Source organism: Musa acuminata, chromosome BXJ3-9 (assembly GCF_036884655.1).
Source record: "Musa acuminata AAA Group cultivar baxijiao chromosome BXJ3-9, Cavendish_Baxijiao_AAA, whole genome shotgun sequence".
Classification (NCBI taxonomy): Eukaryota; Viridiplantae; Streptophyta; class Magnoliopsida; order Zingiberales; family Musaceae; genus Musa; species Musa acuminata.
This window is the reverse complement of record NC_088357.1, coordinates 44,509,705-44,529,972: the sequence shown is the minus strand read 5'-3', so window position 1 is coordinate 44,529,972 and position 20,268 is coordinate 44,509,705. Positions and strand designations below refer to the sequence as shown.

General features: G+C 38.2%; 2 protein-coding genes across 3 annotated transcripts; one reads left to right on the top strand and one right to left on the bottom strand.

The window, feature by feature from the left end:
• Positions 1 to 10,959: 10,959 nt before the first annotated feature.
• On the top strand, positions 10,960 to 13,628 carry LOC135649197 (transcription factor bHLH112-like). Of its 2 annotated transcripts, none has more exons than XM_065167370.1 (7): positions 10,960 to 11,365; positions 11,451 to 11,919; positions 11,999 to 12,118; positions 12,222 to 12,287; positions 12,426 to 12,491; positions 12,570 to 12,620; positions 12,689 to 13,628. In XM_065167370.1, the coding sequence occupies exons 1-7, from the start codon at positions 11,163 to 11,165 to the stop codon at positions 12,836 to 12,838; spliced, it is 1,125 nt and encodes a 374-aa protein (XP_065023442.1). In that variant the 5' UTR covers positions 10,960 to 11,162; the 3' UTR covers positions 12,839 to 13,628. The 2 variants fall into 2 exon arrangements, with proteins under 2 accessions (XP_065023442.1, XP_065023443.1); XM_065167371.1 differs by having other exon boundaries at positions 10,961 to 11,365; positions 12,002 to 12,118.
• A 306-nt stretch (positions 13,629 to 13,934) lies between these two features.
• Positions 13,935 to 20,052, bottom strand: LOC135649196 (receptor-like serine/threonine-protein kinase SD1-8). The gene is made up of 10 exons (XM_065167369.1): positions 19,038 to 20,052; positions 17,653 to 18,807; positions 17,244 to 17,360; positions 16,961 to 17,038; positions 16,042 to 16,182; positions 15,625 to 15,743; positions 15,337 to 15,547; positions 14,673 to 14,913; positions 14,440 to 14,590; positions 13,935 to 14,348 (listed from the first exon to the last, which is right to left on the bottom strand). The coding sequence occupies exons 1-10, from the start codon at positions 19,114 to 19,116 to the stop codon at positions 14,073 to 14,075; spliced, it is 2,568 nt and encodes an 855-aa protein (XP_065023441.1). The 5' UTR covers positions 19,117 to 20,052; the 3' UTR covers positions 13,935 to 14,072.
• Between the last annotated feature and the right edge of the window lie 216 nt (positions 20,053 to 20,268).

The window sequence follows — 20,268 nt, the reverse complement described above, 5'->3', positions numbered from 1 at the left end:
GTGGGCCCCGACACCTACGGACGCCAAACTGACATCTTGGTGGGACCTACCTGAAGATGGACGGATGGTTGGATGTAGGATTTTGGGTGCGTGAATCGATGAGGCGGCATTGAGATGGCATATTTTTTAATCAATTTATGCACATCAATAATTTTGGATATGTTCTTATCCATAATCCAAATTAGTTATAATTTCTTCGATTATATCAAATTCAAAAATCATGTTATTTGTATATCTAAAACACTAATCTCATTATGATATCCGTAGCTCATTTATTTAAATTTTTCTAATAATCTTTATATTAAAAATTATTAGATGATAATATAATTGGTTGGGCTCATATCAATTAATAATCTTGTTAATACTGTAATATCTCATATTCCTTCTCGAATTCAGAATTTAGTTATTTCATATTTTTAATATTTAAAGTTGAAATTTCAAAGGAAAAAAATTTACTGATTCATTCTCTGTTTTATATTAGTTAATTTTTTAAGGAAGGAAAGTGAAAATATTTCAATAAATTACTAATTTTGATGTCTTAACCAACAAATTATTAGCAAGAAAAATAAATTTTAGATGAACAGTAGTGTAAGCTGTTTCTAGAGAAACACATGACCAGCCTTCTAGCTTAAGGAATGCCACTGCCCACTGCCCATTGCCCTATCTATCTATCTATCTATCATATAAGTTAAAGAAGAAGAAAAAGGTCTTGAAATGGGTTGCATACAGAGCCTGAGATTAGTCATATGAGTTTGTGTGATATGAATACCTTCAAAATTAGATCAATTCTAGTAAATTGTGCAGCATCATGGAGTGTAGGGAGTTCTGATTTGGATGTTTTGGCATTGGTGGGGAAAGTTTGGAAGGAGAATTCTGTCATGGCAAGACAGAGTGGCAGTGGTAGAAAGAGAGAGAGAGAGAGAGAGAGAGGAAACAAATGGAGGAAGCTTGGAAGCTTTTTATATTAGGCAGGAAGAGGAAGACAGCTGAGGATTCAGGTTTTAAAGACCATTACAGCTTTGACCTTCCATTGTCTCCCTCTGAAGAGAATCTGGAGGAGCTGTAAGGAGTACTATTATTCTCATACAGTGTGGATTCAGCAAAGCTATGATTTAATACACCAAGAATAGACTTTCATGTGCAGAGAATATAAAATCTTTCATAAACATCCTGTAAATGAACTGCTTTGATGCAGGGGGTGCATAGAAGAAGAGACCAGTAATTATGCTTGAATCAGATTGACTGGCAGAGCATAACCAGTAATTATGCTGTTGTTCTCTCTCTCTCTCTCCCCTTAACAGCACATGTCACTCATGCACTGTAATGGCCAAAAATAGTATGGAAGGCTTGAGCATGGAACATCTCTCATCTGTATGTTTCTATCAAATTTGTTTCATTTTTATGTTGATCTCCCAGGTTAATCTTCTTTAAGAAAAGGTTGATTCAATCTGTGCTTGTCATACACTTATAATATATTTGTAATTAGTAGTATTGAGATGGAAAAATATGCTACTTTTGATCAGAAAGAACAATTCTGTATTACATATGACAACATTATCTAGCTGAATCAGAATAAAGAAAAAGAACCCAAATATTATGTCCATGAATTCACCACACAGAAATATGCCTCAGAAGTAATTTCAAGTGCAGTCACCAAGAAAAGTTTAAAGAGAGAAGGAAAATATTGTTTATCAAGAATAGATTTCATGAACTGTTTGTGCACTGTCCTTCAATGTCACAAAGAGTGCCCTTAGCTGATCTTCTTTTGCTAATGTTGGCTTATATGGACATAAATCAAGAAACATCCAAATGGCAATGCTAATATAATGTTGTTTAATCCATGAACCTTCATCAGGGAATTATCTAATGGGAAGAAAGTTCATTTTGGACAAGGAGCCCTCAAGCAAGCCAACCAACACCATCTCATTTGTTTACTCTTTTGTTTCAGAGCTACAACCAACAGAGGAGGGGATTCTTTTAGGTGCAGCCACATTAATCAAAAGCTTACTCAATGATACTGCCTTAGACATCAATCATTGAGTCCCCTTCATAGCTTAGCTTTAATTGATTTGTTTCTAGGGTGAGAAAGTGATGTTATTCTTCTCCTTGTTCCCTCCTTTTAATGTGATCATCATGTATGTGCCTATCTCCTCTTGAGACAACAAATGAAAACATATCTTCAATGCTAGACTGGCTAAAATAAGGATGCCCAAAGAACATATTAAAGTAAATACAACTTTGTGAGTTCATAGGTAGGTACCTAACAAGATGAATTCTCTATAGTAAATACAATATAAACTTGATGCATATTATTTCATATGAAAAACCCCTCCTATAATTCACTATCATATATCTTCAGACTAAAAGTGCAAGAAGGGATTGTGAAACAGGTCCAACACATCCACAAGCACTCACATGGAAGAGAAGGGATTGGAATTCAAGAAATGGTAGCTGGATTCTGATGTGAGCTTCCACCAAACAGTACCTACTAGACAAAACCTTCAATGACAGGGAAGAAGCGCAACAGAGATTTCAGTTCATTGCTTCAGTTGGAGACCAGCACATGCTCAGGTTAAGCATTTGGTCCTTGGAGAGGGAACTGGAACTGAGCAACCTAAAACATCAGATGAAACAAATGTAAAGGCAGGAAGGTAGATTTGACTGGTTTGGAAGGAAGGGGTCAAGTTGTGCACTGATGGCATGGACAAGAAGTATAAATGGCATCAGAGTGGGGCTGCTGTAGGAGAGAAGGCATATGAATGATCTGCATGACAGAAGAGAAGCATAAAGGCAATCCCATGAGTGGGGGCAGGTTTGATGAAGAATCAGTGACATTGATGATACTGATGATGATAAGACATTATTCCCCCTGCTGAGGATCTCTAAGGCAAAACCCTTCAGTCCATAAATAAGCATTTGTCTTCCATCCTGCTAGAAGAAAAATCAAGTTCAGACACAGGAGTTCATCAGCATCACCTGCATGACTCTCAAGATTTAAATCCTCATCAAGATTACCTGCCAATCTTTTAAAGGGGGAGATCTGATCCATAATTTCAGTGACAGATGCAACTGGAATTATTCTTTGGTATCTGAATGTATGTTATATGACACATGATTTTGTGGAATTAAGCTTTCTTCTCAAAACTAAAAATGAAATTTCTCCATCATAATTGGTTGAACAAATCAAGTGTTGTTTCACACATATATATACACCTTAGAATAAACTGAAAGAAATTTTAAATAATAATAATAAACCCAAAAAAAATGCAAAACACAAAAAGAATTTACCTAAGCATTAATTATACTTTAACTATATATTAATGAATATATTATTATTAACTTGGATCAACCATCTTAGTCCAATGATTCAAACCTAATAAGTTAACGAGTCAATTATCCTATCGGATTAGATCGTGGGCCGGATCAACACTAAAATGGGTCAGTTGAAATTCCTTGTCTCAATGAAATCAAACTCAAATTATTTGACTGATGGTTTCAGATTAATGAATGCCAGCAACAGATTTCCAGAATAAAAAGCTATCAGCAGTTCTTTCACATTCCTCTGAGCTTATGAAAATGCATGAGGCATTTCCTGGGTGTGCGCTAATTTTCGTGCTCATGTTTGAATGCAAGTTAGTGATGTCTAAATATTGCCTTCTCTTCTGTCTTGATCAACCAACACTGCTATCATCTGACTCTAATGCCTGCACAACACAAAAAGCCCATGGTCCTCATTAGGTGGATCTCATTTCCATGATGCCTTGGATATTCTCTCTCTCTCTCTCTCTCTCTCTCTCTCTCTCTCTCTCTCTCTCTCTCTCTCTCTCTCTCTCTCTCTCACACACACACACACACACACACACACAGCCATCTTCAATCTCTCTCAGACTATATCATTCAAGGTGTCAACCTTTGTCAGTTGTGCAGATTCTTTTGTGAGTCACAGAACTAAAAACATAATTGGCAAGTATGTTTCATACCTCTGTTTCTGAGCTAATTGACATCCAAATCTTTTTAGGCCCACCCCAGATCACACCTCTCAATTGCTGGTTTGCAGCATGTGCCAAAAAGATGACCTTGGTGATGCCAACTGTGGCACAAGTCTCCCTTGACTTTGACATGCTATTGACTCCTTGTGTCTAACTTGTCCCAAGCAAAGGGTTAGGTGGAAATCATATCAGAGAACGCATGAAGCATGTATTCCTGATGAATTAATCTTCTTAAAGCATCCCCCAGGCACCTAAAGTCAACATTCTGAAGATGACATTGAAGAAGATGACTGCTTGGCAACCTTGGTTTACGATCTTTGTATATGGAAATTGTCTGCCACATACTGAATTGACTGTTTGGAGAGTTTTGGGCTGGAAGAGTTGTATAAGCCATGAGGAAAAGTTTATCCTAATTTGGCAACCTAAAAAACAGCAGCTTGCTTCATTTCAATCATCATGGACTAATCTAAAAGATTATGGAACTAAGGCAATTCTCTAGATAAGAGAGCAGTCTTGGCTTTCATGAATTGATGAGATGATCGAACTGATACTGTCTCATAGGTGTGCTTTACTCTCTTATAGTGATGATAATGATGTTTTCATGCTAAAAACCAAGCTACTAAAGGTCAAATTAATGAAGAGAGGATTGGAAGTCTGCATCAAATATTTTTGTTTGGTAGTTGGTGGATTGCATATTTAGTCCAGTGATATGTGACCCCAAGTTGTCTCAGCTATCTCATTCCAAGGACTAAATATTGCTGAAGCATGCAAATTGCATCTTCTATGAACAATCGTAATCATGAGGCCAGATTAAGAAGAAGATTGCCTTTAAGCTAGAGAGAGAGAGAGAGAGAGAGAGAGAGAGAGCAAAGGATTCCCTTAAAGTTTCTTTCTTACTCTAGTGGAACCTCTGTTCCTCCTTTGGTTAGCTCAAAGTGGCATTCTTCTGACTTTATCAAAGTTGCAGTTATTATTTGTTTATACTCAAGGCTACAATCCTAAATAAAATAAACTATGAGGCCAATCATAAACCCACAAGTAGCTTAAATCCTTTTATTTGTGTCCCTCAGAAGAAAAAGCTGTACCTTATCTTCTTTGGGATTTTTAATGTAGGGGCAATTTATCCTTGAACTCTTCTGTTTGGATGGATTTCATCATGAACATTCTCAAACACTTTGCAACTGTAATTCTAATGGTTCCTTTTCTAAACTTTGTGCAACTCCAAATGGTAGGATCAGCTAGAATTCCTGGGTGTCTTCTAACCAAAACAATCCTAAAATAATAACAAAAAGTTAGGACTTTAAGCTCTGGTTCTGTACCTACCCATCATGAGGCATCCAATTTTTGCTTATCTATCTGCAAAGGTTCTATGATTGCCATTTTACATTGAAGAACTTATATGGCACTCCAAAGATGCATTTTGCTTAAGAAAAGAAAAATGAAAGGTTCTGAGAATTAATTATGACCAAGGAAAAATGAGTTATGAGGATTGGATCCAATGCATCCTGCAGTCTCTCTTCTCACCATCATGAGAAGAAAAAATAAAATAAAATCCCTCAAATCATTCTTCAGTGCTTCTAAATTTTCTCCTTCAAATCATTCCTCACTTCTACCTAGTCTGAAATTGAACTATGGACACTCAGTCTTCTGTGTTGGCTCAGAACAGCAGACTCAATGCTTAGATTGCAGTTTCAATCTTTTGGCCTCTAGTCTAACAATATACTGCATTAGGAATACAACAAACATCAACTTACAAGCTTCCCTTTACATGCAACCAAGTCAACCTACTGAGATATGGATCTTTCAATCCTTTCTTTTTTTTCCCCCTCGAACTCTCTAGCATTATTAGCTTCTCAAGAGAACATCTCAGTAAAGAGAGAGATAAGGCTATGATGTGTGTACATGGCAATTAAGGGAAGAAGCATATGGACAAAGTAGCATCCTCTTATCATAAATATGACTGTATATGGTTCATCTGTAAGAAGAAGCTGAAAGATCAGTGTGTGTTCTTTAACTAAATTAACTTTATCTATGTAAAAGAATATTTGATGCCTAGCTAGACAGAGGAGGAGAAGAGTGCACCATCTTATATATCATGTCGACATTTAGGGCCCCACTTATGACCTTAGAGGTACACCAGGAATCAAAGAAGTCAATGGAACACCACTTGCCAAGTTGCACTATAAATTTATTCCAATGATTAAAGCATTTATCATTCCTGAGAGCAGAAACTAAAGCTCCTTTTTAGCTGGACTCAGGAACAATATTTCAACTCCAAGGATTTGGAAGCAGTAGGTCAATCTTTGGAAGAGTAGATTTGGAAGGAAGCATTGTCCATAGGATGAACCTAGAACCAGTGCTTTCAGGAGTGATGATAAAAATTTAAGTGAAAACCACATGTGGATAGAGAATGAGAGTCTTATGTGAATCAAACTCCTTTTGGAGGACTCTAACAAAAAGACTTCTGATAAGAAGAATGCTACCATCTTTCCTGCTCTTCTTGTCCACTTTCCACACATGCCATGGAAGAAACCTTTAAATTGTTTGGAATTTGTGGTCTCTATCATTGTGGGTTTAATAATCTAAAGTGATCTCTATCTTAAAAAATTAGTGTGGCATCATAGGCCAGTTTTCTCTTAATAGAGTCCACTAAGAATAATGTATGTTTTCTGCCTTCAAGTCCTTGTGGTTGTGGAGCCATAATGCCACTCCTACCTACTGCTCTCAGAATCAAACTGCCAAATCACAATCCCTCACTGTTTAGATGAGTACATATTTAATGTTGAAACAATTAGATGGATCTTTTCTGATATATGTAGTTGGTCTGATAATGATACACACTGAAAATAAAAAGGTGCATATTTCAACATCAAAACTATAATTCTACCTGTATAAGAGAACTTTCCTAATGTTAATTTTGTGTTTATTGTGTTTGTTCATCTCTCCACTCTAGCACTCAATATAACTCAAGACTATGAAGTTGTTATCATTCAGGTCATCATCCACAGTGACATGACTAATCTTTGGCCACTCCTGGAATGACTCTAACAGGGGCTGATGCAACTTCATGTGGTGAACAGGTTGGGTTTTGTCCTATGGTTGATGTTGGTACAAGATTACACCCATTGTGACCATGATGGCATTTGACTTGGTGGAGTTGACAGGTCTCATTTGACAAATCTTATGGACCAAAAGAGTTGCAGCATAGAAAATTTTTCCCCACAGTTGAAGCCTCCACTGTTTTCACATGAAAGTCCACATCTTTCTCACCCTGTACTGCTTCCCATTACAAGCAGCCACACATCATAAATAGTTTCAGTAGAACCAAGTCTCTATGGAGGAATGCCATGTGTAGTAGTCAAAGACATATCTTCTAATCAAGCAATCATTCAAGTGATGCTGCATCCTCTCATTCACTCCCTTCTTGAGTACATGTAAACCAGTCCTCATGTTTCATGTTGGATGATTAGATACCAAACTTCCTATTTGTGTGAGGGGGAACACCTATCACTTTGCTGTGGTTTGAAGTGGGTGATGACACACCATAGCCTGCCTTTGTTCTAACACATGAGTTTTGTGAAAGGAGGTGTTGCTGCAATTGCCTTGTAACATAATATGAGTGCAAGAGAATGAGGAGAATATGGAGAGGTGAAAGAGGACAAAGGGCAAATCCAAAGAGGTGGATGGCTATGACCTAACTGCTTTTGAGGAAGACCAGAAATGACCAAGATGTGGCTGAAGTCAATGCCTTACTAATTGGGTTGTTGGCACCCCAAAAGTCAATAATTGACTTATTTATTATAATTATGGCATGTTGGCACCAAAATTTTCTTTTTCTCAATCATAAAATTAAAGTGGTGCCTTTTGCATATACAAATTAGCCTTTTGATCACTTCTTTCAGTCCTTGCAGAAAAAGGCTGTTTACTGAATTTGATGTTTAGCTCTGTGCCATATTTAATTATATAAAAAAAAAGTATATAATTTAGAAGATTACATTACATATGACATGACTCTATACTGACTTATTTCTTCTTAGCTTTGTGCCTCCTTTAGTTACAATAATTAGAATTTGATTTCAGAAAAAGTACATGGCACAATATTTTTATATAAATATGATATAGTCAAATTGGGATATCATAATATATCTCCCTAGTTTAAATTCCTAATATCCTTGTTAAGATCGATACGTATAATACGTCGTAACTCGAACGACATGAATTTTATTATGATATTTATCTTTTTTTGTGTGGAAAATGTGACTTATTTTGAACATAGTAATATACCTTTTGGTACTATCTTATTTTGTTTATCATATTATTCTATTAAAAGTTTAAGCTTGTGTATGAGACATGATTCATATTAGGCGAAAGCTAAGTGACAAAATGGATGAACACAGATGACTGCAAGCACCGGAATATAAATTTATATTCAACTCATCGTGAAGCACTTTTCGCAGTTTACGTGATCTAAAACGTGAGATGTCTCCCGGAGGATGAAGCGTAGCTCACCGGGAAGTCGATCTACGAGAGTCGAGGATGGTGAAGTATCTATTCCTTTCGATGTGCGAGAACAACGAAGGGAAGGTTGTAACACGGGAAAGAAAAGGCCAAGGAATGCAGAAGAAGAAGAAGAAGAAGAAGAAGAAGATGAGAGGGAGGAGAAGACGTGATGGCGAGTGCAAAAAGCTTCAGGCTTTTTTGACTGGTTAGTGGAAGGGGAAGGGTGGTGGGTCCCGGTGGGTCAGTCGCAGGAGCACGCCTAGTGGGATCCACGTTGACCTACGACAGCTCCGTCATCAGCATGACGTCGCCCTTGTCTCTCTCTCTCTCTCTCTCTCTCTCTCTCTCTCTCTCTTGAATTTGAATTCTAACAGCTATTTAGCTTCTTGATGATGATGCTTATTATTATGATGATGATGATGATGATTATTATTATTACTATTATTATTATTATATAAATATAAATGACAAAAGATGATTTTTAAAAAATAAAATCTCATTTTGATTTTCTCTAAAAATATTCTTATTTTGGTAGTAGAAAAGGCTATGTTATAGTAATTTTATATTACGTTACAATCTTTTAAATAATACTAAAAATATATTATAAAATAATAAAAAATGTTATATTATTTTAATATTTTTCTAATGTTACTGGAAGCACTGTAACATAGCATAAAAATACTGTAAATATATAGGTTAATCGATTCATACCTTTTAAAAAAAAGAGAAAAAGTGATAGATTGCTTATATTATTCTACATACTAAAAAAATAATGGTGTTCAATAATTCTAAAAATAAGAATTTTTTTCTCATGGGAATAACCTAAAAGGAAAAGTTACTTATTTTTTTAGAAATTTGCACAATGATAAAGATAGGATTAAACTTTTTAATTTATAAAGTAAAATACGATAATATCTGAACAATGTTAGGTGTTAAAAATATTATTATTAATCTACTTTACAAGTAATTTTTCACCTAAAATTCTTATCCGTTTCTTCGTGACAACACTCTCAATTTAAATAAAGAAAATATTCGTAGAGACATAAGATATCAATACATAAAGAGTATACATGAAGCCGTATTATAGTAGTCACCTAATACAAAAATTAGTGTTCACTTGATCCAATTCATAGTATACTAACCTAACTTAACTTAGGGAGTAGATGAGTCAATGAAACGAATTTAGTGGGTCAAGAACTCTGAATAGTTGTAAGACTTGGATATGTTAGCACCTCTACAACTTTAACCCTATGATATCATTTTATGACATTTTCTAGAGCAAGCAACTAAATAAGTTTTGAGGCATTAAATTACACTACTATTTTGAGTGGACTTCCATCAACATGTCACAGTAATTCCTATATAATTTCACAATAAAGTTTTGAGAGATCTCCAAAAAAAGAGAGGTAAAAAATCATAAAAAGATGAGTCAATATCTCATTTTATTTGATAAATATTTTGATTGAGTTACTATAAATTCTAAAAAAATAGACCAGTAGAAAAAGACCTAAAAAAACTTGTTTCTATGATATGATGATAAAGATTTTGGTTGGGTTCTTATAAATCCCAAATCAATTTTTTTACCAGCTAAGCTTATTAATATCTTCTGAAATATTCAGCTCTATTTAAATTTAGGATCTTAGCCTATATAGTTTTCAAATGTGAGTCATGAATTTTCTTGTTAGTTATAAATATTCATAAATTTTAGAGAAACTATGATTTTTTTTTTAAGTTGTGTATTATTACATTTGATTTATGTAGAATTTATTCATTAATCCATATAAAACCAATTATATATATATAATTATTTATCTATTATGAAATCCAAAGTTTTCATTGGTTTATAAAGTAGTCAACTCCCATAAGAACACTAGTTTCAAATCATAGTAAAATTAATGTGATACAAATCATATTAGTGACTTGTCTATACTTCTTAATCATAGAAATGTTAAATGAATTGCACTTATTGCCTCCACACTATCTCAATATGTAAATATGCTTAGATATGCCCATATCAGTCATATTCTTATATTACCTCCACACTATTATGATAGTTGAATCTAAATTATATGTTTAAAATACTTTAAACTAAAAAATAATAATAAATCTATTATATATTTATAAGTCGATCTTAATCTTAATCCACTTGAGATGTTACATATTCTCATATAATATCCTATTAAAAGAGCTTTTATGAGACACTAATTAGACTGCCAATATATGCACAAACAAATAGGAAAGGAAAATAGGAAAAAGGCTAATATATGCACCTTATTTGATTCATATATAGTAACCATTTTTTATCTTTCTTTTTGGTTTTGGGAAAGTAAGGTTACTACTGAGAGACTGACTGAGTCTGCTTTGAATCGATTAAAGTAAAGGAAGCTGCATCATATTCCTTTGTACCCAAGCCAACATAAATCCAAAAACATGAATGAAAGGCTATTATAAGTCCAAAGACAAGCATTTTGTGTTAGGGAATCGAAGGTTGCCAATTCTTTTCACCTCTCCATCTTCCTCTTGAGGTCAGATGTTGATGACCGTGACTTCCACAGCCACATTAGTCGAACCCCCAACAGTTGCACTATATAGCAAGTCCTCAACGCCATCCTCCATCCTTGTCATCAACCCAAGCCGAGAGAGGAGCCTCACCAGAGAGAGAGAGAGAGAGAGATGGCAGAAGAGTTCCGGCCAGGAACATGCAGTGGAGGAAGCTGGTGGACGGCAGCTGAGTTGGTCGAAGCTAAAGCTCGGTCCTTCGACGAGTCCGCAGGGTCGGCCTGTGGCAGCTCAATCACTTTCCAAGAGACTCATAAGATGCAACACCCCGACGGTGGACTCTCGCCTTCTTCCATGACTTGGACTCAAGCTTTGCTGTATGTCTCTGGCGCATGCTTCATCTCTGGATTCTCCTAGGTTTGTTTGTTGTTGTTGTTGATCGCATGTGATTTGATGAAATAGGAACGGTGCCATGCCGCAAGAGGATCTCGGTTCGAGACCTACAGGCGGTGAGAGCTCGACATCGAATCCATACGGTGACATGAGCCAGAACTTGTTGTTGCAGCAGCAACATCATTTGAGCGATGTTGGTGGCGGCTATCAGATCATCACTCCCGCCTCCTATGCAAGCTCGTCGATGATGTTGCAAGATCTACTTGAATCCGAGACGAAGCAGCAGCAGTTCATCTATGACGGTCGAGTGAGGAATCAGTACCAGTCTCCAATGTCCGCCGATGGGGGAAGCTCAGATGAGCTATGGCAGCCTTCATGGCTTTCCCACCTGCTAAAATCCTCGCTGTCCAACAACACACCCTCATGGAATGCCTCCGCCAGTGATATGAGGCCAGTTTTCCGTTCTCCGACGCCTTCCAAGTATGTCATGCAGCCATCGGAGCCCAAAATTGTTTGCGGTAGCACGCTCACAGCTAAGGTATACATCATCATCATGTTATTTTGTTCTGATCATTAGGGTTTTGGAGCCTCAGTGGATTATGCCATCTTTCTCAAAGCAGATGGAGTCATCAGGAGGAGATCGAGACTCATGTTCTTCCTCGACCAAGAAAACTGGAAGCGAGGCTGCAACCAAAAAACCCCGGATAGAGACGCATTCGCCATTACCGACTTTTAAGGTGTGGTTAGAGTCATGGGGACTTGGATCGATGATACATGATCTTTTGCTTTGGTAGCTTGTCTTTTTACATGTATGATAGCTTTTGGATTGCATGCTTACAGGTGAGGAAAGAGAAACTAGGGGACAGAATCACTGCTCTCCAGCAACTAGTTTCACCTTTTGGAAAGGTGAGGTCTCTTTTCTTTTGATCTTCTTTTCCTTACAATGCTTCTTTACGAGCATTGCTCGCTACAGTCTTCCTTTCAGATGATCGAATCTCTCCCTCACTTTTCATGATCGAACTGCTTTCTCTTTCTTTGTGACAGACTGATACTGCCTCGGTTCTCCAAGAAGCCATTGAATACATTAAGTTCCTTCATGACCAAGTCGGTGTAAGTCCATCGAGTGTTTCTCATGAGATCTATTCCAACACCCATTTGCAGCGATTAAATATCTCTCACTGATTGTAGGTTCTAAGCAGTCCCTACTTTAAAAATGGGCAGCCCATGAAGCCAAAACAGGTACCATCTTGTCTTTGCTACTGTGTCAGTGAGGGATCATACAACACAAACGCAATGTGTTAATGCAGATACCTGAGGAATCCAAGGATTGCGATGAACCGAAGCAAGACCTTAGAAGCCGAGGACTGTGTCTGGTTCCTGTCACGAGTACGTACCCGGTGGCAAGCGAGACCACAACTGACTTCTGGCACCCTACGCTCGGAGGAACCTTCAGATAGAGAACAGCTACAGGGTTCTGAAGAGAGATAGGAGGATGAAGCCTCTCTCTGAGCAACAACGTCTCGCACTTGCATGCAAGGAAAGATAAGAACTGCAGTGTGCTCTTAATTAGGACCTCTATAGCAGTATGGAAAGAGAAACAACTCCATTAAGAGAAGATACAGCAAGAAGTGACCTTATTGGCCCAGCTACATGGAGAACAGAGTGAGAAGCTGACCATCAAAAAGAGAGAGAGAGAGAGTGTGTGTGTGTGTGTGTGTGTGTGTGATCATAACAATATAGTATTTTATGAGAGGGTGGACAAGAAATAGGAACAGGTGCTTGCTGAATTTAGCAGAAGGGAATGAGGAGGGGTGGATGGGAAAAGGATGGTGGGTTTTGTTCCTGTTTGAGGTGTTGACAGTTTTCTTTTCTTATAGAAAAGAAATTGAACAGCATTAAGGAATAATTGAGATGAGGGATATATAGGGGCATGTGTGTTCCTTATTTTGTTCTGGGGATCCTAACTTTTGATTGATTTGAATGCTCTCATGGAGGGGAGAGGTGATGATGGCCCCCCTTCCAATCTCACTCTTCCTTTTGACTATGATCATGCTGGATTTTAAGGGTTGGAAAACCATTTTATTCTTTGGCAGAAGCACACAGTTGCATGTATTTTATATTCTGTAGATATACATGTGTTGACATGAAAAACTTACTGCTGCTTCCTGACCTCAAAAACATGTTGAGAAGGCAATGATGAAACTTTTGTAATGAAACAAACAATACAAGCTTTTGGTGTTTGCTCAACATTTTGTGAGATGTGATATCATGATGATTCTCTCTATCTTGCACTCATGGAAGGGCTGGGTGCCATGGATGTTGGTTTGCCATTTGTCTACCAGGCAGTGTGTCCTTTTCTTTATTATGCTCTTTCCTGATACAAACCAGCAGTATGATCATTGATCTTAAGGTTACAGAAAGGATTCATGTTCAGATTGTAGCTTTTTCTTTTGTGGTGCTCTGTTATTAGTGGCTTTGATATGAGATCTGAACCAGAGGAAGCTGAGTGAAGGCATGTAGGAAAGCATGAAGATTTCTGAGATTGGCTAAATGTGAAGGTAAAGCAATTGAGTTTGCTTGATAGCATATTGCTTTGTTTGTCTTTGGAGTATGACAAGTTCTGTAGCATATGAGTTGCATTTTGGCATCTCAATCAGAAACAACCTAATTTACAGTAGAAGAGAATATGTTTCATCGACCTGCAATTGTCACACTAATTTCCTTGGAAGAGAGGTCTCCATCACTGCTTGCCAATGTGATGGTGGGCTGTTTCAGTGGAGTCAACTGTTGGTCTTCACTAGCCAACATCATGACCACCTCTGCCATTGTTGGCCTGTCTTCACTGTGTTCTTGCACACACAAAAGACCCATTCGGATGCAACGAAGAATCTCCGTTGCAGGATACGAGCAATCGAGTGCATCATCAAGAATCTCCAAGGATCTACCTTCCTTCCACAGTTTGTATGCCTGCAGAGCCATGTTCATGAGGAAATCAAACACTGAATTGGAAGCAACATTTAGGAACACTGAAGGTAAAAGCATTCACTGAGGTACTTACATGTCCTAAAAGATTCAAACGGACGTTTGCCTGATTGAACACCCTGTTCCTCTTACCACTCAAGATTTCCAGTACTATAACACCGAAGCTGAATACATCGGATTTGAATGAAAAGATTCCACTCGATAAATACTCGGGCGCCATGTATCCACTGCATGTAAGAAATCAACAAGAATTTGGATGTTCTATGATAGCAATCCATTTAGTACAGTTCTTTTAACTGTAAAACTTACAATGTTCCAACTGGTCTTGTGGTTGCATTCTCATGTACTTCGTCTCTTTCAAATATTCTTGCTATGCCAAAGTCTGATATTTTTGGATTCATGTCCTTGTCAAGGAGGATGTTGCTCGGCTTGAGATCTCGATGAATTACCCTCAAGTTAGAGTCTTGATGCAGGTACAGAAGTCCTCGAGCAATCCCAACAATAATGTCGAGCCGCTTTTGCCAATTTAGCAGCACACTTTTTGTTTTATCTAGCAACAATTTTGATATGATCAGAGTGATGAAAAGTTTTAATTATTTTGCTCTACGCATGTATGCATAAATGAAATCTACCCGTTCCAGATTTTCCCTAAAAGGAAGAAAGGATAATTTTCTATATTCTATATCACAAATTTCTACTCTTTACTCAGCAATACAAACAGAGAAGTGATACAGAAACATTTTGAGAGTCTAAGAGTAAATGAATATGATACTAAAGATTTCAAGAAGTTTTGTCTGAGCCAATTCGATTATTACAGGAAGATGATATGCCCATGTTCATTAGAGTTGTGACATTGCACAAAGATCTGAAAAAAATAAAATAGATTTTCCTAATCTATGCAGAAAGAAAGGATTAATTTCATATACTGTCCAACCAATTATGAAAACCAAGAAAATGAGGCATAGATACTGACCATATATAAAGGCATCTAAACTCCCATTTTCCATGTATTCTAAGACCAGAAGTCGCTCATCTCCTTCAATGCAAGAGCCAAGAAGGCGCACGAGGTTTCTGTGCTGTAAGTTGGCAATCAGTGTGAGCTCATTCTTGAACTCATCCGGGCCCTGTGATGAGTGCCTTGACAATTTCTTGACAGCAATCGTTTGTCCATCTTGCAACTGACCCTGCAGAGTGTTCCATGCAGTGTTTGCTTTATAGATTTTGGATGAAAGATTGCATTGCTGTAATGCTAAAATGTTACCTTGTAAACAGCACCAAATCCACCTTCCCCAAGTTTGTTAGCAGCTGAGAAATCATTTGTTGCAGCTTTTATTGTAGCCAAATCATAGGAAGACAATGTCCCCAATAGATTTACTGAAGCTGGCACAAATTATTTACAGATTAGGAGCCTGAAACAAGAAAGACCTAACCTATTGCAACCTTAGTTGACAAAGAAAAGAAAGTCAACTGAGAACCAAACTTTGTTTCTTGGATCTATTGATGTGGATACGGAAGCTCGACATTGGCACAATGTGAAGTAGAATTCTATTGCTACTAGATCTACAATTCTTATCGGTATTATGTGCCAATTGTATTAGAAATCTCAGATTTTGTATGTGATGGTTTGATATCTCTCATGCATCAGTAAGGCAAGTGTTGAGGAGTGAATGATGCCCACCTGCTCTCTCATTATTTAGATTAGCATTCTCGTAGTTGATCATGATCGAGCTCCAATGCTGCTCTGATGTATCAAAATCTGTCCTCGGTAACTGCTGTAGACTCTCACAACCTGATGAGTTACTTTGACCAAAAAGGTCATCTGCGAAACACCATGATCAAAGAGATCAGTAAAAATGTTTTAATAACCATATTGCAATTCAATGTCTTAGAGATTCGTGAGTAGAAGATATAATTGTAGACAGTGATCCTGCTTCTCAAGCAGCAAAACATTGAACTGTGAACTGTGATCACCTGAATGTTCAATGATCGGTTTCTGGCTCATCCTATGCTGTTTGTCTTTAGAAAGGTTGGCATTACATATTGGTATAAACTATAGTCTATCAGAATTGCTAAACATCTAAGATTTAGAATTTTGTTGCCAGTTGTTTGCAGTTCTTACATGACTTTAGCTTTTCAAACAAAATCTTGTTAGGTACTGAACAAAAATTAGCTTTTGTGAATCTGATCTCCTAAGGAACAGAGTGAGAAACAAAGGTTTTCTTCTTCTGCTTTCTTTATCATTATATTCAATTTTTCCAGAATAATGAAGCTATCTGTCCTCTGCGTCATCTTCGTAATCCTCAAGATTAGAAGATGCTAATCTTTAAAAGATCTTTCAGCTAAGCTAACAGTTTACAATCAACTGCAACATCATTAGAAATGATTAAGCGTAATCCTGCTGTGATCTTTCAAAATCTAGGCTTTTCAGAAGCTTAATATGTTTGTATTATGATAGCCTCTCAAATCTGCTATCTGTAAATTACAAATTGGCATCATTTGTTTAAACAAATTTAGGATGTAAAATTGATAATTGACTTCTAGAGTATTATCGACTCAAAATTTTTCTCAACATGAAACATCAACCAAAAGCCAAGTACCTTTGTCCATCACCTTCGGTAAGTCCAACAGTAAGCCGGTTTCCTTCACCGAGGACTCAGTATCAGTTCCAAGAATGCCTGAGAACCATGACGACACCTCATTCAAAAAAGAAAGATTCTAAAAGCTAACATTTTGAGTGATGCATAGTTCTACTGAAATTGCAGTACAATCCCTAATATTCTAGTGTGTGCAGAAAAGAAAACCATGTAATTTTAGTAGAAGTTTGTACAAGTGACTACATGCTCCATCAGATGTTAGCAGAACAGATGAAGAAGACAGTACCTTGTTTCTTTCCTCTCTTCCTCCACCATAAGAGCAGACCTAGACAACACAGTAGAAGAAAGCCCAGCAATAGAGGAAGACCTATGGCCAATTCACGCTCATTGCTCCTTGAAGACTCTACAAATATTTCAGACATGAGAAATCTAGGGTTGTATATGATTATAATGAATTAAACAGGATCACTTTACTAGCCATCCAGAAGTAATGAAAATTTCATTTCTTTAGGTCTATTTCCTTTACAAAAGAAAGTTAGCCACCATATAAATATGATTAATCCAAAGGATTTTTCAGAAGAAAAAACAACTGTAGCTTAAGCTCACTGATTGTTAAGATCACAAGGCATGGGGCTGTGTTTTGCTACTGATTCATGGATCCAATACTACCTCAGAGAGAGACTCAATGCACTTACCAGACTCAGAAGCCGCAAGTCGAATATATAGATCATCCCCTCCACTAGTGAAGCTCCTGAGATCCACCAAGTCGCCACTCCAAGTCACACAGCCATTAAGGCCAGCCATAGCATATGCCAAGCAAGAAGAGTTCTTGGAACACCAGTCTTCGCACGCGGCCAGAGTGCTCTTAGAGCTGTCCGTAGTGGCGTTCTCGGTGTCAGGCAGCTTGATGCTTTGCACCTTCCAAAACCTGTCCGATGAACAGCTTAAAGGTATCGTCCTCTCACATCCAAGACTCCCTTTGTCTTCAAATCCTTCGATGCAATTGCAAGAATAGCTGTAGTATTCTTTGGTGCAAATGCTATTGGATCCACATTTAGCATAGTGATCGCATTCGTCTTCCGGCACATACCAGAAATTGCTCCAGCTTCCTCCATCCCAATTCCATCGCTCAAAACGCCCGGTGGCATTCATCACTGCTCGTGACAGAAGAGAATTGTTCTTGTATTCGGTCGTGTAGTAGACCCCGTTCTGGTTTGAGACGAATGAGAAGTTCAACTTGTTCGATATATTACTGTCTTTCATTTTAGGATTTCCGCTGAATCCTTGGTTCGTCCACGGCCCAGTGCGATAGGTTTTCTTGGATGAACTCCATATAGAGATCTCAGGAACACCACGAGTCTCCATTTTGAAGGCGTAGTCACCTGGAGAAGGGTCGGTGGGACTCTTCCATGACACGAGCTGCCAAGAAATGTTGGCGTTGTAATCCACTCCAAGCTTCATGCCTGGTAGAAGAGTGTCGCACGGATGATCGAAGCTCTGCCATAGTGGACTGTTTGACTTGCCTGCGGTCAGCACAAGATTTCCAGAGTCCAAAAGCTGCAAGACAGGATTAATTGCTCTCGAGGTGCCTGTGGACCATATGATGATCCCGTTGTCGAACAGGCTTAAAGTTCCATCAGCAGTCAGATTCATTGTTGCAGTGGAGAGGTTGAGAGGCTTGTTCCTGTTGGCAACCCATACTACACTGGGATCTGCGAGGTTGTAGTACCGGATTCCTAGGTATCCATTCCCTGAACCAGAGGAGTTGAAGAAGCCAAGCTGAAACACCCCTCCTGCGGAGATCAAGGTCTGGTTGCTGGCAATTGTGCCGTTTGCAGCCAATCTATCTCCTGCAAAAGAATTCAATCTATTATTCAGCTGTATGTCAGTCACAGTAATCCTTCTCCTTTCCTCTCTCATGATCGTGAGGATCCCCTGGCTACACAAATGAAAGAAAGACTCATTTGAGTTATGAACATGAATCAAACTGAACAGAGCATGATCCCCGTTCTGATGGACAAGTCCTCATTACATTCATGGATTATTAGGGCTGAATTCTAGAGGAAGTTTCCGTACATACCAGCTGACTGACCAAGAACAGCTGCTGCTGCTGCTGCAGCAAGTGCTTCTACTAACAGAAAGAGCTGCAATTTCGACATGGATGTCTATCTTCACGCAGCAGCAGTCAAGTTTACAGGGAGCTGCACTGCTGTTGATATCTTGGCTCATAGATCACATCTAATGATGTGGAAACTCTCATTTACTCGTCACATATATATGACCAAGTCGAACCACGGGGGGACGCTAGTCAACGGCGTCGTCTCCACCGAGAAGAATGGTCGCCTGATGAAGTGATGCATGCATACTTGGTCAAACAATCCATGCCTAACTTATGCTTGCATCAATCGTCAATCTGAGTTCCCAACTCAGTCGACAGTCCGAGGTCAGTTGTGTTTGATCTTGCCAATAAACATATGAGAAGCAGGCAAAGACGCGTGAAGAGAATTCAACTAGCTGTGACCAATGAAATGGTTGGAATGATTCTTCTATGTTAGCTTGTAGAAGGAAAAATATTAGAGCATAAGTATGATAACGGAGCATATACTTTAAAGAACTTGTCCTGCTATCATTATATTTGAAGATGGAGATTTCAAGGAGACAAATCTGAAAGGAGGAAGAAGAAGACTCCAGGAAAGGCAATGGTTGGCCATAATTAGTCGAAGGGGACTCCCTTCTACGGTCAATGTTTGGCCAATATAGTCACTGAGGCACGCCAATCTACTTCAATTCAATTGTCTCTCTCCGTAGCACACAAACAAAACAGGAAGAAAGGATTCCTGGTGGTGTTGGGGATCAAATGGAAGAGTCAGTAGTGATCATGGTGGTGGTTGGCAGCTAACTTGGGCGTTGTGGACATTCTTGGCGATTCTTTTGATTAATCATAGCCACGATTCTGAACCGGAGAACCTACTTTGATTTGTCTTCTTCTTCTTCTTCTTCTTCTTCTTCTCTTTACCCTAACAATGGTGGCTTTGTTGCAGTGTTCTGACACAAGTACTGCCAAGATATTGATGATGTTTGCTGACAGCGACAGCCACAACATGAAATCATAGTCAACGATGATTGCTGCAGTCAATCGTTCAACTGTCCAGGTAATCTTGTAAAGACATCCGAGTTCTATGCTACTGTCGTCTTTCCAAATGGGGCAAAGCCTGTCATGGGCTAAGCCTTGTGATGATGAAATGGGCTGATCCTTGTCCGATGACCAGCCCACTTAGAGAGAGCTACAAGCGTGAACTTTTATGGGCCGA

Coding starts and splice junctions, on each gene's coding strand:
- LOC135649197 (XM_065167370.1), top strand. CDS start 11,163: ATGGCAGAAGAGTTCCGGCCAGGAACATGCAGTGGAGGAAGCTGGTGG. Junction 12,119..12,221: donor CGCCATTACCGACTTTTAAG/GTGTGGTTAGAG, acceptor GCATGCTTACAG/GTGAGGAAAGAGAAACTAGG. Junction 12,621..12,688: donor AGCCCATGAAGCCAAAACAG/GTACCATCTTGT, acceptor GTGTTAATGCAG/ATACCTGAGGAATCCAAGGA.
- LOC135649196 (XM_065167369.1), bottom strand. CDS start 19,116: ATGTCGAAATTGCAGCTCTTTCTGTTAGTAGAAGCACTTGCTGCAGCA. Junction 17,361..17,652: donor ACTTGCGGCTTCTGAGTCTG/GTAAGTGCATTG, acceptor AAATATTTGTAG/AGTCTTCAAGGAGCAATGAG. Junction 14,914..15,336: donor TTTAGATGCCTTTATATATG/GTCAGTATCTAT, acceptor AATTGTTGCTAG/ATAAAACAAAAAGTGTGCTG.